The sequence below is a fragment of the Eulemur rufifrons genome, chromosome 2 (assembly GCF_041146395.1).
Source record: "Eulemur rufifrons isolate Redbay chromosome 2, OSU_ERuf_1, whole genome shotgun sequence".
Classification (NCBI taxonomy): Eukaryota; Metazoa; Chordata; class Mammalia; order Primates; family Lemuridae; genus Eulemur; species Eulemur rufifrons.
In genome coordinates this window covers 24172417-24189009 of record NC_090984.1, presented here as the reverse complement: position 1 = coordinate 24189009, position 16593 = coordinate 24172417, and the positions used below count along the sequence as shown (strand labels likewise).

Genomic DNA, 16593 nt, shown 5'->3' with positions numbered 1-16593 from the left:
TTGGGGCTGGGCTGGGCTGGGCTGGGCTGGGCTGGGCTGACCCCGCGCACCTTTGTGGAGGCCGGTGAGCCGGTCCTTCAGCACCGTCAGCTCGTAGATGCGGCCGAACTCCTCGAACAGCGGCTTGAGGTCCTGCTCGTCCAAGCCCCGCGGGATCTGCCCCACGAAGAGCTTGATGGCGTCGTGGTCCTTCATGGGCACGGCGGGACCCGGGTTCAGCCCGCTCATGCCGATGCCGCTGTCCGCGGTGCTGAAACCCAGGCGCGGGCTAGGGCCGGCGGGCGGCGCTGACCCTCCGGGCGCCGCGGCCATATCCCCGCCCGGTCCGCCCTCCCGCCGGTCCCGCCGGTCCCGCCGTCCCCTCCCTGGACCGGTGGCGAGGGCCAGGGGAGGGGGCGGGGCCCGCGCTGCGAGGGCAGGGGGCTGCCCGGGGGGCGGGGTCCGGGTGGAGGGGCGTAGAGAGGGTGGGGCGGGCCGGAAAGGGGCGGGGCCGGGGCGGGGCGGGCCCCGGGCAGAGGTGGTGGGACGCCCGGGTTTGGCTTGAGGTCCCCGCTCGGCGCTCTCTGGGCTCCCGCCCGAGCTCTCCCGGAGCCAAGCCCCGAGCCCCAGCCCCCGTGCTTGATGACGTCAGGCAGCTGGCCGCCGACTCTACGCAAATGATTTGCATAATGAGGAAGCAGCAGCCAATCAGAGTGGGCGTTGACTGGGCTTGGCCGGGGGCGGGAGGGGCGGCTGGGCTCACGCGCTCCCGCTCGCCATAGCAACCCGACCCTCGAACGCCCCGGGTGTGTGGAGTGTGCGGGCGTGGCCGCGGCTCGCGCGTGTGCGCCTTGGGCCGCGTGAGGGGAAGGAGCTTCGTCATGCGTGATGGTGTCTGCGGGAGTCGGAGCTGCTCCGCTCCTCGCACGCAGGCACACACGGGAACACGCAGGCACACCCCTCCAATCCTGGAGCCTTTCCTGCGGGGGTGGGTGGGGATTCCTCTTCCCCATTGCCACGCCAAAGCCGGTCCCTGGGAGCCCATCCCACCCGGCCCCACCACGCATCTCTCTCATCTCTCCAGCGCCTTCAACCGCTTCCTGACCCCTGAGCCCGACGCGTTCCCCTCCTAGGAAAGCAAGCAAGCAAGCAAGAATAAAACAAACAAAACCCTCCAAACACTTTCTAAACACTGATTCCTCCTCAGGAGAGTGGGGGAACTTGGCACTCATTACGCACCAGGTGCCTGGTTCACCTTCCTTTTCTGGAAGTGAAAGCTGCAGTCCTGCGGGTCAAGGAGGTTAGGGCCAGGCCCACCTCTGACATTTGCTGGGCCCAGGGCAAGAGAAGAAATGGAAATGGACGCACCGTGTGTCTAGATATTTAAAAGATACAACTTGGTTACAGTTTGTTAAATAAAATATGTCTGCCTCTTATTTTCACAAATACACGTGCAGAATAATAAAAATGAAAAATATATGTAAAGCTGTGTTTTTTATATGACTGAAAGTTGGCAAAATGTCAGAGCTGATGGAATTTTATTACTCTTGCACATGTCTAGGTATTCTTTTGATGGACCAGTGATATTTGGACAGAGTGGTAATGTAATAAAGATAAAGAATTCATAAATTATATATTTATTCCATTAAATTTTTTTCTTGCCTCTTTCAGTAAAATTCCTATTATATTGTTTTAATAAAGACTTTAACACAACCTGTGTCCATTCTGAGACACTGCTCAAGAGCAGCAGTAGCAACTGGAATCATCAAAAAATTCTTAAAGCAATATTCAAATTCAGAAATAAATCATAATTTAAAAAAATTATTCTTATCCCTTAATAAAAAATTACTCCTTGTAATTAGTTGATTGTGAAATGGGTTACCAGAACATTTCACTTTCATTCAATTCTATGTATTTTTTTTTTAATTTCCTTAAGACTTCCTCTTGGACCCATGGATTATTTACAAATGCCTTGTTTAGTTTCCAGGTGTTTGGAGGAAATTCACCTGTTATCTGTTATTGGATTTCTAGTTTGTATCAATTGTGGTCAGAATACACTGTGTGTGATTTAAATTCTTTTTCATTTGTTGAGGTTTATTTTGCCACCCTCAGAATATGATCTATCTTTGTAAATGGTTTATTGATGTTTGAAAACAATGTGCATTCTGCTATTTGGGTGTTCTACAGATGCTGATTACATTCTGTTGGTAAATGGCATTGAGTTCTTCTTTAAAGCTTGCTGATTTTATGTCTAGTTGTTTTATCAATTGTTGAGAGACGGGTGTTGAAGTTAAACTGTAATTGTGAATTTGTCTATTTCTCCTATTAGTTTTTGCCTGACATATTTTATAGCTCTGTTGTTTGGGGCTTATACATTTAAAATTGAGATGTCTTCTTGGATGATGATCTTTTATCATTGTGTAATGTCACTCTCTGTTCTTGGTAAACTTCTTGCTTTGACAGCTACTTTATCTGATATCAATATAGCCACTTATGCTTTCTTTTGATTAATGTTTGCAGAGTATATCTTTTTCTATGGTTTTACTTTCAGCCTACTTATATATTAATAGTTATAGTTAAAATAAGTTTCTTGTAGACAGCATAGAGTTGGATCATTTTTAAAAATCCACTCTACCAATCTTTGTCTTAGTTGGTATATTTAGACCATTTACATTTAATGTAATCGATATGTTAGTCTGCCACTTAATTTTTTGTCTTCTTTCTGTTTCCTCTATTCTTAATTTATATTTCTTTTTACAGCCATCCTATGGGTAACTTGTTCCTTATTCTAAATATATAATACATACATAGTGTATCACAGTCTACTGGCATTGACATTTTATCAGTTCAAGTGAAGCATAGAAACTTTACCTACCTTTAAGTCCCTTTACTCTTCTCCATTTATTATATAATTATATTAAATATTTCTTATACATACTTTGAGAACCACATTAGACAATGTTATTCAAAAACTATTTAGAAAACTCCAGAGGAGCAGTAAAGCCTATTGTATTTACCCATATTTTTCTTCTTTCCATTGTTCTGTCCTTCTTTTTGATAGTCCAAGATTCCTTCTTTCATCATTTTCTTTTCTTTTCTTTTTTGAGACAGAGTCTCGCTTTGTTGCCCAGGCTAGAGTGCCGTGGCATCAGCCTAGCTCACAGCAACCTCAAACTCCTGGGCTTAAGCAATCCTACTGCCTCAGCCTCCCGAGTGGCTGGGACTACAGGCATGCGCCACCATGCCCGGCTAATTTTTTCTATATATTTTTAGTTGACCAGATAATTTCTTTCTATTTTTAGTAGAGACGGGGTCTCGCTCTTGCTCAGGCTGGTCTCGAACTCCTGACCTCGAGCGATCCACTTGCCTCAGCCTCCCAGAGTGCTAGGATTACAGGCGTGAGCCACTGTGCCCAGCCATCATTTTCTTTATATTTTAAGAATTTCCTTTAGTCATTCTTTTAGAGTAGTTATGTTGATGACAGATTCTCTAAGTTTTCCTTCATCTGAGAATGTGTTGATTTCTCCTTCATTTCTGAAGGATACTTCTGCTAGATATTGAATTTTGGTTTGAAAGTTCTTTTCTTTCAGCACTTGAAAAATGTGTCACTCCTTTCTGGCCTCCATAGTCTCTGATGAGGAATCTGCTGTCATTCAAATTGTTTTTCTCTTATAGCTAAGATGTCATCTCTTTCTCAATTCTGTCTTTGTCTTCAGGTTTCAGAAGTTTGATTATTGTGTGTCCTGATGTGGATTTCTTTGGCTTTATCATGTTTTGGACTCACCCTGCTGCTTTAATCTGCAGATTTATGTCTTTTGCTAAACTTGGATAGTTTTTGGCCATTATTTCCTCAACTACTTTTTCAGCCCCATCTTCTTTCTCCTCTGTCTCCAAGACTATGATGACAGGAATGTTAGCTCTTTTGTTTGTTTGTAATCCCACAGGTCCACGAGATTCTATTTATTTTTTAAAGTCTGTTTTCTCTTTGTTCTTCAGATTAGGTAAGTTCCATTGTTCTATCTTCAGGTTTATTGCTTCTTTCCTTTATCATCTCCATTCTGATGTTGAACCCATTCATTGAGTTTTTCATTTTGGTTGTATTTTTCAGTTATAAAATTTCCATTTGGTTTTTATTTATATTTTCTACCTCTTTGCTGAGACTTTCTATTTTTTCATTTGTTTCAAGTGTGTTTGTAATTGCTTATTTATGCATTTCATGATGGCTGCTTAAAAATCCTTGACAGATAATTTTAACATCTGTGTCATCTCAGTGTTGGTGTCTACTGATTGTCTTTTCTCATTACAGTTCAGATTTCCATGGTTCTTATTATAATGTGAGATTTTTAATTGATTCCTGAATATTTTGTATATTTTATTATGAGACTCGGAATCTTATTTAAATCTTTGAATCTTATTTAAATCTGTTTAGTAAGCCTCTTTTGATCCTACACTGGTGGGGAAACAGGGACACTGCCTTGGTTACTGCCAGGTGGGGGTTGAAGTTAAGGTTTCTTACTGGTTCTCTGCTGAAACTACTCTGAATGGGAGAGAAGGTGGCTTTGTTACTGCTAGGTGGGAGTGAAAACTTCTGACTAGACTCCTATGACACCAATCTATCATGGAGGAAGAAGAGTCTAATGTGTCTCCACTGAACCCATAGGTGGGATATTTGTTAATGCTGGGTGATGATGAAAGCCCTAGCTCCCCATTTGGCCTTCTCTGACATCATTTTGGTGGTAGGTAGGAGAAGGGGCCTTGTGACAGCCATAGCCTAGATTAATTGAATCAGACTTGCTGGGGTGGGACCCAGACATCAGCATGTACTAAAGCTCCCTGGTTGATTCCAATGTGTGTGCAAGCAAGGTTAAGAGATACTGCTTTAGAAGTTCTTTTAGTAAAGCAACTGTTGGTGGTAAATTGCTTTGCTTGTCTCGAAATTCTTTCTTTTGGCTCACTTCTTAATGATAACTTAGTAAATATATAGTTATTTTCTCTCACATTTACTTTGAAGATGTTATTTCACCATACTTTGGTTTCCATTTTGCTTATGAAATGTCAACTGATAGTCAGTTTGTCCTTTCTCTGCAGGTAGTTAGCATTTCTCTATGAGCGCTCTTAAGATCTTTTGATTTCTTTTGACAATCTTCACTTTTATAATGATGTGTTTTAGTGTATAATTCTTTTTATTTAAATTGCTTGAAATTTCTTATGCTTCCTAAATCTGCAAATGTATATTTTTCCTCAATTCTGGAGAATCTTCAGGCATTGTTTCCTCAATTATTGTTTTTCTCCCATGTGCTGTGATGTGCTGCTGTTGTGATGTACTGCTCAGGACTTCCCCTCCCCCATTTTATTTTAATAAGTTTATAAAATCTTCCCTGAAGGTTTGGTACTTCTCTTCCATACAAATGTGTACCATTGGGATATTTTTTACTTCTTTATGAGCCAGTTTTGGTAATTAATACATTCCTTCAAAAACTAATTGTATTGCAGTGTCAAATGTATTTGCATAATGTTTACCTAGTATTTTTTCTCAATTTTCATCTCCCCTATTCCTACAGCTATATCTTGGTTTTTATTATTTTTTTTCTTTCTTTCTCTTCTTTCTCTTCCTCTTCGTCTCCATCTCCTTCTCTCTCTCTCTCTTTTTTTTTTTTTTGAGACAGAATCTTGCTCTATTGCCCAGGCTAGAGTGGAGTGGCATCATCATTGCTCACTGCAACCTCAAACTCTTGGGCTCAAGTGATCCTCCTGCCTCAGCCTCCCGAGTAGCTGGGACTACAGGCCCATGCTACCGTGCCCAGCTAATTTTTTCTATTTTTGGTAGAGATGGAGTCTTGCCCTTGCTCAGACTGGTCACAATTGTTTTTTATTCTTAAAGATTTTTTCTTCTCTTTTTTTCTTGGTAACAACTAAAGCTTGGATTTTCCAAATGGTCTTTTTGTATTACTGATCAACTTTGTTGCATTTTTTTGTTTCATTAATTTTTACATTGATCTTTATTGCATCATTTACTGCTTGTCATAAGGTAGCAATAGGTTCTCTGAAGCAACTAATTGCAACTAGTCTGATTTTACTGTTTTACCTGATATGATTTTACCTCATATATCTACTCCTTAAGGTACCCTGAAGCCATTCTCACTTATTGCAGCAGTCATTTTTGGGGTTGAGGCTTCATCTGTAATCCTATCCCATCCCATTCATGTCTTATAGAAATTACTCATGTTTGATCCAATTCTTGTATCTACTTCACTTATGGAATATATGTAATAATTTTTATGATTTGGGGTTGGAAGACCAAATTGGTGCTTGTGTTTAGTTTGCCAACCTGATAAAACATTGATTCTTCATTTCTGGGGTATAAAGTTCTATAGATATGCATTAATTCAGTTATAATTTGCATATCCTCTGTAATATTCTGCATTCTTTACATGAAGTATTAATGTGAGGTGGGTTATATTCCCCACAACTCTCCTAACAACTGTATTTTATTCCATTTTGCCATGTATGTGTACATATATTTTTGTGTTGTATTTTTTAAGGTTAAATTATACTGAGTTTTTAGATTTGTACAGATTATATCTTCACTGAGAGTTTACCTCTACAACATAAAATTATCCTCACAACTAGGTCTCAAGCTATTTGTATTATTTAATTCTAATTTATATTGTTTTGCCATCCATACTCTTACTTTGAACTTGGCAGACATATCTTTGCCTAATCTTTTGTTACCTGTAACAGATATGGAAAGGGAGTGAAATACCAAGATTGACTAGGAAGTAGTAAGAGCTCATTGTTCATAGATCGATGTGACTGTCCTCCAGGGACTTTAAATAGTGACAGTGAGAATCAACCCCTGAGGCAAGGAGAGGGATGTTGACCAGGAACAAGGGCCCAAGCTGAGCTAGGAGGTTCGTGCCTTAATTCTCCATTTCTGTCATTGTAGTAATTAACCGTGAGCCAAAATACTCAGTAATACACAACCTTACCCTTGGGTAAAGTCTCATGATGATGAGGACAGCTTGTTTCCAAGGAGGGAGTCTGATAACCAGGTGGGGAACTCTGTAACCCAACTGATACTGTCTCCAATCAAACCCTGAGGAACCAGTAGGGTTTCTGTAGGACCTAGCTAGAGTTATAATCAGGGGTGCTGGCCTATAGTCAGTTCAAAAATTTCAGGGTTGAGCAAGGTAAAAGATGTGACCATGAGGTGGCAGTAGGATACAACCTATTTTATTTGGGGGGCGCTTTGATAGGTTTGCATGGGGTTGAGAGGAAAGTCCCTTACAGCAGGAGACCTTCCAAGGGCAAATATGCAGATGCCACCACGCAGAAGGGTAAAAGGGAAATGGAACTCCTGGGGGAGAGGGATACTGAAGAGGGGACTTACATGTCTCAGCAGCATGTCAGAGAGTCTTTGAGTCAGAAATCTCTGAAGAATAGCAGTGGGTTGGAGTGGCTTCTGGTTTATCTTATCCATGGCTAGCGGATGTTTGGTTCAGTTCCACGAGGTATGCAAAGCAAGCAGGTTGTAAATGGCTAAAAATCTGCTTATTTGGGCTAAATTTAAAACAAGTGGATGTGTAAAAATTTGAGTTTGGTGCCAGTGGGCTATTGAGCTAATGGGTCCCAGGCTACTGTTAAGAACTGAACAACAAAGGGCCAATGTACAGAGACCATCTTTGGCTCATATGTGTAACATGGCCCCAACACTGACACTGCAGGTATGTGTCACCATCACTTCAGGTGTTGGACATTCTGGGTTTGTTCTCCCAGGTACATGTGTGTCTCTGCAACCTGTAGTCTGAAGCCTTTTTATTTCAGAAAAGAAATTATTAAAGTATAGTTTTAGCATATGTTATGTTCCATTGCTTTCATTTTTCCTCTTCAGGAAACCCTATAATGCATATGTTAGATCTTCTTTGCCTATTTGTTTTTCTATCACTTTCTTTCAAATCTTTTTTTTTTTTTTTTTTTGAGACAGAGTTTCACTTTGTTGCCCGGGCTAGAGTGAGTGCCGTGGCGTCAGCCTAGCTCACAGCAACCTCAAACTCCTGGGCTTAAGCGATCCTACTGCCTCAGCCTCCCGAGTAGCTGGGACTACAGGCATGCGCCACCATGCCCAGCTAATTTTTTTCTATATATATTTTTAGTTGGCCAGATAATTTCTTTCTATTTTTAGTAGAGACGGGGTCTCGCTCAGGCTGGTCTCGAACTCCTGACCTCGAGCGATCCACCCGCCTCGGCCTCCCAGAGTGCTAGGATTACAGGTGTGAGCCACCTCGCCTGGCCCAAATCTTTTTTTTTTAATCGCTTTCTTCTTTAAAAAATCCTTCAAAAATGTCCTCCATTTAATCTTCTGTTTGTCTGAACATACTATTATCCATTGTCATTTTTTCTCGTGGTCTTTCTAGTTTAGACTTCATTTCTGAAATAACTTTTCATTTATTCTAATTCCTTCCTGAGTTCTATAATCTCACTTTTAAAAATTCTTTTTCCAATCCAATCATATTTCTGAATTTTTCTAATTCTTATATATATATATATATATTGATTTTTCATTTTCTTAATGGTTTTCTTCTGTTAAGGGTAAATCTTTCTGTCATGCTTTCATTGTCAATAGGGAAATGACTGTCATTCTTATTCTTTCTCTTTTTTAAAACAATGACTATATGTGGGATTCAATTGAGCAATTTTAATAGCTCATTTTTAAGTGCAATGAGTTTTTCATTTTAGAAGGATGAATGGGAAGAATAACTTTTCTAGCTTCAAAGCTTTAGAGTTTTATTTATTTATTTTTTAAAGGAAGTGGTACAAATATGACCTTTGACTCCTGAGACAGGTGTCCTCTACTGCCCCACTCACTTTTGTTTAGACCTTCTTTCTTTTACCCTTATTGGGCAAAAGAAATAGAATCTAATAGAACTGCCAAGTTCTATTTGGAATCTACTCCCAGCAGTTTCCCCTCAGTTTAGACTTTGTCCTGGAGCAAAGTGTTGATTGGCTGGTTTCAAGATCTTACAAGGCTCCACTGTGGTATCTCCAGAACTTACTTTGGTTCCCTTGCATTCACTTACAAATTGAATGTGCACAACCTCTTCCCAGTTTTGGTGCTATTCTCAGATTGTACTTTCCATCTCCTACCTGTTGGTGATTTGGGGGTTCTCCTATTCTCAGGAATATTAGACTCCCCCCTTATTGCCTTCTCTTTGCTTTCTGCTCCACAGATGCTAACTATGTATCAGTTTTGTGGGCATTGATGATTCATCCCCAAATTCTAGTATTTTGGGGTTTGTAGGGTAGTACTTTGTCATTTAGCTTTTAAAAAATTTTAAAAGTTTTATTGAGATATGATTAAATACAATAAATTACACATATTTAAAGTGCATAATTTAATAATTTTAGACACATGAGCCCATGAAATAATCACCACAATAAAGACAGTGAATAGATCCATCACATTCAAAGATTTCTTTGTGCTCATAATCTTGCTCTTCTACCCCTCCCTGCCTCCCCCATCTCCAAGCAACCACTGATATACTTTTGCCACTATAGTTCTTCTATAGTTTTATATAATGAAATCATACAGTAAGTACTCTTCTTATGGCTTCTTTCACTCAGCAAATTATTTTTAGATTCATCCATAGTTTATTCCTTTTTACTACTAAGCAGTATTCCATAGTAAGCATATACCACTATTTGTTTTATCCATTCAACTTTTGATGGACATTTGGGTTGCTTCCAGTTTTTGGCTAGTACAAATGTATCTTCTATGAATATTTCTGCATAGCTCTTTTTACGAACATGTATTTCTTTTTCCCTTGGGTCAATACCAAGGAGCAGAATGGCTGGATCTTGCGATGGGTGTATGTTTAGCTTTTTAAGAACCTGTCAAACTGTGTTCCAAAGTGGTTGTATCACTTTATATTCTCACCAGCAGTGTATGAGAATTCTAGTTCCTCCATATCCTCACCAATACTTCTTATGGCCAGCCTTTTAAACTTTAGCCATTCTAATAGGTGTGTAGTGGTATCTCACTGTGGTTTTAATTTGGATTTCCCTAATGACTAATGATGTTGAGAATATTTTCATGTACTTATTCACCATCCATTGAAATATTTTCCCATATAAAAAACTGGGATGTTTGTTTTCATATCATTAAGTTTTGGCAGTTCTTTATATATTCTGGTTCCGAGTCCTTTATCAGATTTATGCTTTGCAAAGATTTTTCTCCCAAGTCTGTGGCTCATCTTTTCATGTTCTTAACAGTAAATTTTGAAGAACAGTTTATAATTTTGATTTTTAGGAAGTCAAATTTATTAATTTGTTATTTAATGTATTACGCTTTAAAGAAATCTTTGCCTAAACTAAGGACACAAAGATTTTCTTTTATGTTTTCTTCAGGAAGCTTTATAGTGTTAGGTTTTGCATTTAGGTCTATAAATAATTTTTAGTTAATTTTTGTGTATGGTATGAAGTGTAGATCCAATGCATTAAATTTTTTTCCTTCTCTTTTTACACATAAAGAAAATAAGTCATCAGTGGAATCCAGATTTCTTGCTGGAGTCCTTTCCACCACATATCAGCAACACTCATAATTGTATATATTCTATAATCTCTACCTTGGGAATTTTTGTTTTTAGTATATTTAAATAAGGTACATTAAGCTACAATTTCCCATTTTCCCTACGTATGGTGACTTTTGGGACACCCTGTATATTATTATTACATAAATGTCCATAGACTATCTCTTTAGTAAGCAGTACCAAATTTAAATTCATAAAACTCAAGAAACTGGAACATATGATTCTCCCCCAGTACAATCTCAAATACAAAAGGTTAAAGTGGAAATTTTGCTCTGTTCCAAATATTAAGGGAAAATAGTCTTTCACCATTAAATGTGTCAACTGTAGATGTTTTTGTAGATACCCTTTATTGGGTTATAGAAATTCCTTTCTGTTCCTATATTGTTGAGAGTTTTTTTTTTTTAATCACAAATAGGTTTCCTATTTTGTCAAATGCTTTTTCTGTGACTATGGAGATGAGAATGTGGTTTTTGTCCATTCTGTTACTATGCTTCATTCTGTTTCATTAACTGATTCTGGATGTTCATTTTCTTGCATGTTCATGGTTCAACACCATTTGTTGAAGGGAATCTCTTTTCTCAATTGAATTGCCTTTGATCCTTTGCCAAAGGCCGGTTGACTGTATTTGTGTGGGTCTATTTTTGGGCTCTCTATTTTGTTCCATTGATCTATTCATTGATTCTTTCACCAAATACAAAACTGTCCTAATTACTGTAGCTTTGTAAGCCTTGAAGTATGGTATTGTCAGTTCTCCAACGTTGTTCTTCTCCTTTAATATTGTGTTGGCAATTCTCAGTCTTTTGGCTTTCAATATAAACTTTGAATCAGCTTGTCAATGTCTCTAACATAACTTTTCTGATTTTGACTGGGATTGCACTGAATCTATAGATTACATTAGGAAAAACCAGTATCTTAACAATACTGAGTCTTCCTATCCATAAACATAGAATATCTCTCCATTTATTTAGATCTTTTTTTGATTTCTTCATCAGAGTTTTGTATCTTGAACTTAAAAAAGAATATTTTTTTTTTTGAGATAGGGTCTCACTCTATCACCTAGGCTGGAGTGCAGTGGCCAGATCATAGCTCACTGTGACCACAAACTCCTGGGCTCAAGTCTCACTATCAATGACTCCTTTAATAAACTCCCATCCCACAACCAATTATGTTTTGAAGGGTTTGTCTTCTTTCTTCTTCTATACTTTCTTCTAAGTGATCCCATTTATACTTAGATAAATCTTCAGAGGTTTTATATGTCTATACCTACATCTATCCTTTAAACTCCAAACTCAGACAGCCAAAATTTACTACTTCATATCACCTTAATAAAGTGATAGTGAGAAGAATGAAAGCTGTAGAAGAAAACTCAGGAAGAATGGTGTCACCAAAGACTAGGAAGAAAGAATTTCAAAGAGAGAGTGATCAGATTGGGTGCGGTGGCTCACACCTGTAATCCTGGCACTTTGGGAGGCAGAGGTGGGAGGATTGCTTGAGGTCAGGAATTTGAGACTAGCCTGGGCAACATACGGAGAATCCATCTCTACAAAAAATTAAAAAATTAGCTGGGTGTGGTGGTGCATGCCTGTAGTCCCAGCTGCTCAGGAGGCTGAGAAGGGAGGGTTGCTTGGGCTCAGGAGTTTTGAGGCTGCAGTGAGCTATAATGGCACCACTACACTCTAGCCTGGGCAACAAAGTGAGACCCCATCTCTTAAAAAAAAAAAAAGAGTTATCGAAATCTCAAAATATAAGGAAAGGCCAAGTAACGTTTTACATACTGAGAAATGTCCCTTGATTTGGCAACAAGTAGGTTATTGTTGGCTTTAGTGAAAGCGGCCATCAGGAAAACTAAAGCCAAACTGCACGGTCCTGAGGCCTGAATAGGAAGTGGAGAAATGAAGACAAATTTGCAATTGTTTCGGGCCACGTGAGTGAAAAACGTAGGACTGAGGGGTTTTAATTTTATTTGTTTAAAGACAGGGGAGGAAACTGACTTGAGCCCAGATGTAGCTGACACCCAGCTTTATCAGGATGTCTGCATGTGGCATCCAAGAGCAGGAAGCCGTCTGAGGTAGCGGGCAGTGGCTGACAGCTGGGTGCAGTGGAAGGAAGAATTAACCAGTTGAGTTTGAAGCCACCTTCCCTGAGTACAAATCCTAACTCAGCATAGCTGTGTAACCATAAACAAGTCACTTAACTTTTTTGTGCCTGTTTCCTTATCTGTCAAATGAGGATAATACCGACACCTACCACATTGGTTGGGATGAGGATTAAATAAATTAACTCCAGTAAAGTGCTCATAATAGTGCCTGACACAGTAAGCACGTAAAAGTGACAGAGCACTTTTGTTCCCCTAGCTGGATCTCCACATATATTTCTTCATTCAGATTTCTGACTTACTCAAGTCTAGAAAACATCAGCACAGCTTTCTCTGAATTTATCCATGCAAGTATCCTCTTTGGTAACAAACAGATTATGGCGACACCCAGCCACGCGCTCTCTCCTGCTCACGCTCACAGCGCGGCAGCAGGGCCGGGCGCCGCTGCCTACCCGTGGCTGCCGCCTCCTGCACACACATGCCTTTTCGAGTGGCTTCCGAAACACCCCTTTCTAATTTGCTATAAAGTGAGCCATAAAGAATTTACTAACAATTGAAGAAAAATCACAGTTTAAGGATCAAATACTCCAGAGAAGATGAGCTTAAAAATAAACTCTGGAAAGTAGTTGTTTTGGGGGAAGGAAAGGAATAGGGCTAAGAAGGGGAACAAATATAATCACTGCAATGTGATAGAGTTGGGTGGTTATACTGTTTATTGTTTTATTTTCTATGCTTTTCTATTTGTTTGAAACCATTAAAAAATAAAGAGTATTTACTTGTGTAGATTATACTTAAGATGAATGTCATTTGGATACAGTAATTACTGTGGAAAAAGGCCAGGTTCAGGGACATTTTAATTAAAAATAAATCTCACTGAAAAATGTAGAAACAGACACACATACATATACATGAGCACTGCTTTGAAAAGGATTTTTAAAACTGTGAGGACTGTGTAGTTATTTATATATATAGTGAATAGTAATGAAAAAAAATCCAACAAGTAAACATTTCACTGAAATTAGTTAAAATGTATTTATATTATACATGTATTTATTAACAATATAGGAAAGGATACTAATTGTCAACCTTTCAGAGTTTATTTCTTTATAAAGGAAAAAATACACAATGATTTTAATAAACAAAGCTCTCAATTCCTACTTTTTTTCTTAGTGAGAAAGAGAAGCATATAACACACGCTTGTCATGCCCTATATTGATTAATCTTACAAAAGACATTGGAAAAAAACCTGCACAAGTCTAGACTGGAGTGTAGGAATGTTGCCACAAGGCCTGTGTATCTACCGTAATAAAAAATAAATTCAGCCAACATCCTTTATTTCACCCTTTCCCAGATCATTTCGGCTTTCTTCACATCCTTGCCATCCCCTGACCAGAAGTCTAGGGACAATGACTCTACATCACTAGTGTTGTGGTGGCACCTGTGTCCCCAAGTCCTGATATCCTATCTCTATGGTAATTCACTGAGATGCACATGAAAACACCAGTGACATCACTTTATCAGATTCCTAGAAGGAAGGGTACCTGGCACGCAGTCTCTACTCCTCCGAAGGAGAGGGGAGGTGAAAGTTCTCCCGGCCTCCATTCACGCCTTTGTTTTATACCCATTAAGCCTGCCTTGCCCTCTTACTAGACTCAGAACAGGGGCTAGCGAGGACTTTCTGTTCCTAGGATGACCGGAGCCAGGAAATCACTCTGGGCCCTTCCCTGCCCCCTGGTAGCACACAGAGCACAGGCAGGACTGAGGAGCCTGGGACCGCGCAGGGTGGGGCTCTAAATCCACAGCCCAGGTGAAGGGAGATGAGTTGGGGAAACAGCAACTCTGTGTGCTTAAGACTGGCGGTCGCTGCGGGCTACTGCCTCCGACCCGTCACCATGTCAAGGCCTGATGACGATCTTCAGGAAATGCCCTAATGATCAGCGGACCAGAGGGGCAATGGCAGAGGCTGGGGAACAGCCTACCCTATCACAAGGTCTTGAGCAGGCCATGTTAATCTTTTTAATGGTAAAGATTATAACATTAAAGAAAATGTTTACAATAGAAACAAATCACTGATGCATACAGCTTTAACACAAATGTTTTCATGATCTATCTCTTCCTTCACTGACTTAAGACCTACAATTTAGTGTCTGCTCTTTTTATTTAACATTATCCCAAACAACAGCAACATGAAAGTTACGATGAGGAGGAAGACAGGGGCATTTGAAGTGTAGCAGCATTTCTGCAGGGTCCTTGCCTGGAACCCCCAAAGGTTTCTGGGCAACAGAGGTGAGGGGGCTCCTCTGGTGGGTGCAGGTGGTGGAGCCTTAGCTCATGTCTCTAGCTGGAGCCCTGGGCCTGGCTTAGGTTGGCTGTGTGAAAACTCCAAGAGAATTCTACTGGTAGAAGATGCCCACCCTGTCCCTACAGAAACAGCACAATGCAGGGCTGGTCTACCTACAGCCATGTCCCCAAAGGAACATGGTCAAGGGACTGAAGGATGGTGTTTCAGGACCACGTTGTACTCAGATTCCTCTCTGCCCTGCCTTCCCCAAGTTTCTGTATCCACCATGCTGGAAGCTTTCTGAAAAAAATGCCTGGGACCTCGCCATTGTCCTCCCAGCCCAGACCAGGCAAAAGAACTTAACAAATAATGGCCAAAGAAATCCCCGTCTAAAATGTCTGGTGTCCCCCACTGGCCCAGCCCCGGGGGCGGGGGGGGGGGGGGGGGTACATTGTCACTTCTGCACATGAAACCACCAGGGGGCAGGCTGGGTTAACAATGAGACATTTCCTCCCAGAGAAAACTGGTCACATTTGCAAAGACTCCCTTTCAGAGCCACATGCCCACCTCCTTGCCCCCCAGGGGCTTTGTTCTCATGGCCTTGGCTGTGCCATCGGCTGAAAGTGGGTGAGAGGAGGGGGTGGAAGATGCCCGCATTATTTCAGAGTTGGCTAGGGCCTCTGAGTCCTTCAAATTCGACACCTTACCACACTGCCTATACCACATTGTGTTCAACAGTATTTAAGTAACGGTCGTATGAAGGTGAAGTAGCAAGAAACCCAAAGGAGAATGGCTCTAAGGGCGGGAGCCATGCATGGGGCAGGAGCTGTTCTGTGACCAGGCCGGGTCTGGGGCCCTAACATTGCCTGGAACTCCTGCAGGCCCTACGATGTCTCCTTCCGTAACCAGAGCCTTGGAGTGGTAATACAGATGTGCAGTGACCGGGCTGAGAATGAGGAACATGGTCAGGGGTGGGAGAGGAGTGACATAACTCACAGGTGAGCAGAGCAGAACACAGGCTACAGAGGCCACAGGTTTCATCCCCAGCCCTCAGCTGGGATCCAGGGGCAGATACTAAACCCAACCTGGCTGGGCCCTGCTGAGCCCACTCACTCTCACCAGCTTAGAAGCCAGTCCTGGCCGCTCTCTTACCCTCAGGCCATTCACACATTTTTGTGTTTTTACACAGGTAGTCCATATTTATTATAAAAAAAAGTCACATCACTTCTTTATTGGACGCCAGTGCCAGCACCAGCCCCCTTCTCTCCAGGCACAGGGGTACGTGGGCAAGGGGCTCCGTCCCCTGGCCGGGATGCAGTCAAAGCCTGGCCCCACCACCTCTCCTAGGGCCAGCACCCTCCTCGGTGCCTGGGGCACTGGCTCAGCTCTGTTCAAACTCCTGCTCACAGTAGCCTACATCGAGGGGCTGGGCCTGGACACCTCGCCTGCAAGAGGACAGGGAGAAATGGCAAGATGAGCCCGTCAGAAGGGGCCAGCCTTAGGCCCTAGTAGCATCTCCACCACAGTCAACAGTCTCCCCTTGCCCATTTCAGTGACTCTCAAACTGTCACTGTACACCAAAAGTATGTGGGGTTCTCACTGCCAGAGATTCTCACTTGGGGAGGGGCAAAGTGTTGGCAAGAATCTGTAAT

The 16593-nt window shown here is 41.3% G+C and overlaps 2 protein-coding genes across 31 annotated transcripts in view; both read right to left on the bottom strand.

Annotated features, from left to right (window-relative positions):
* The window catches only part of CELF6 (CUGBP Elav-like family member 6), a 31622-nt gene extending 31039 nt beyond the window's left edge, over positions 1-583 (bottom strand). For 26 of the 30 annotated variants that reach the window (XM_069457916.1, XM_069458006.1, XM_069457932.1 and 23 more), the window contains exon 1: positions 51-195. In XM_069457916.1, coding sequence (XP_069314017.1) covers positions 51-195 — 145 coding nt within the window. Of the gene's footprint in view, positions 1-50 lie in introns of all 30 variants that reach the window. The other 4 variants (XM_069457843.1, XM_069457867.1, XM_069457861.1 and 1 more) reach the window with 2 other exon arrangements.
* Positions 584-15903: 15320 nt separating this feature from the next.
* The window catches only part of HEXA (hexosaminidase subunit alpha), a 29348-nt gene continuing 28658 nt past the window's right edge, over positions 15904-16593 (bottom strand). Inside the window, exon 14 of the mRNA XM_069482105.1 lies at positions 15904-16386. Coding sequence (XP_069338206.1) covers positions 16323-16386 — 64 coding nt within the window. The 3' untranslated portion in view covers positions 15904-16322. The remainder of the gene's footprint in view (positions 16387-16593) is intronic.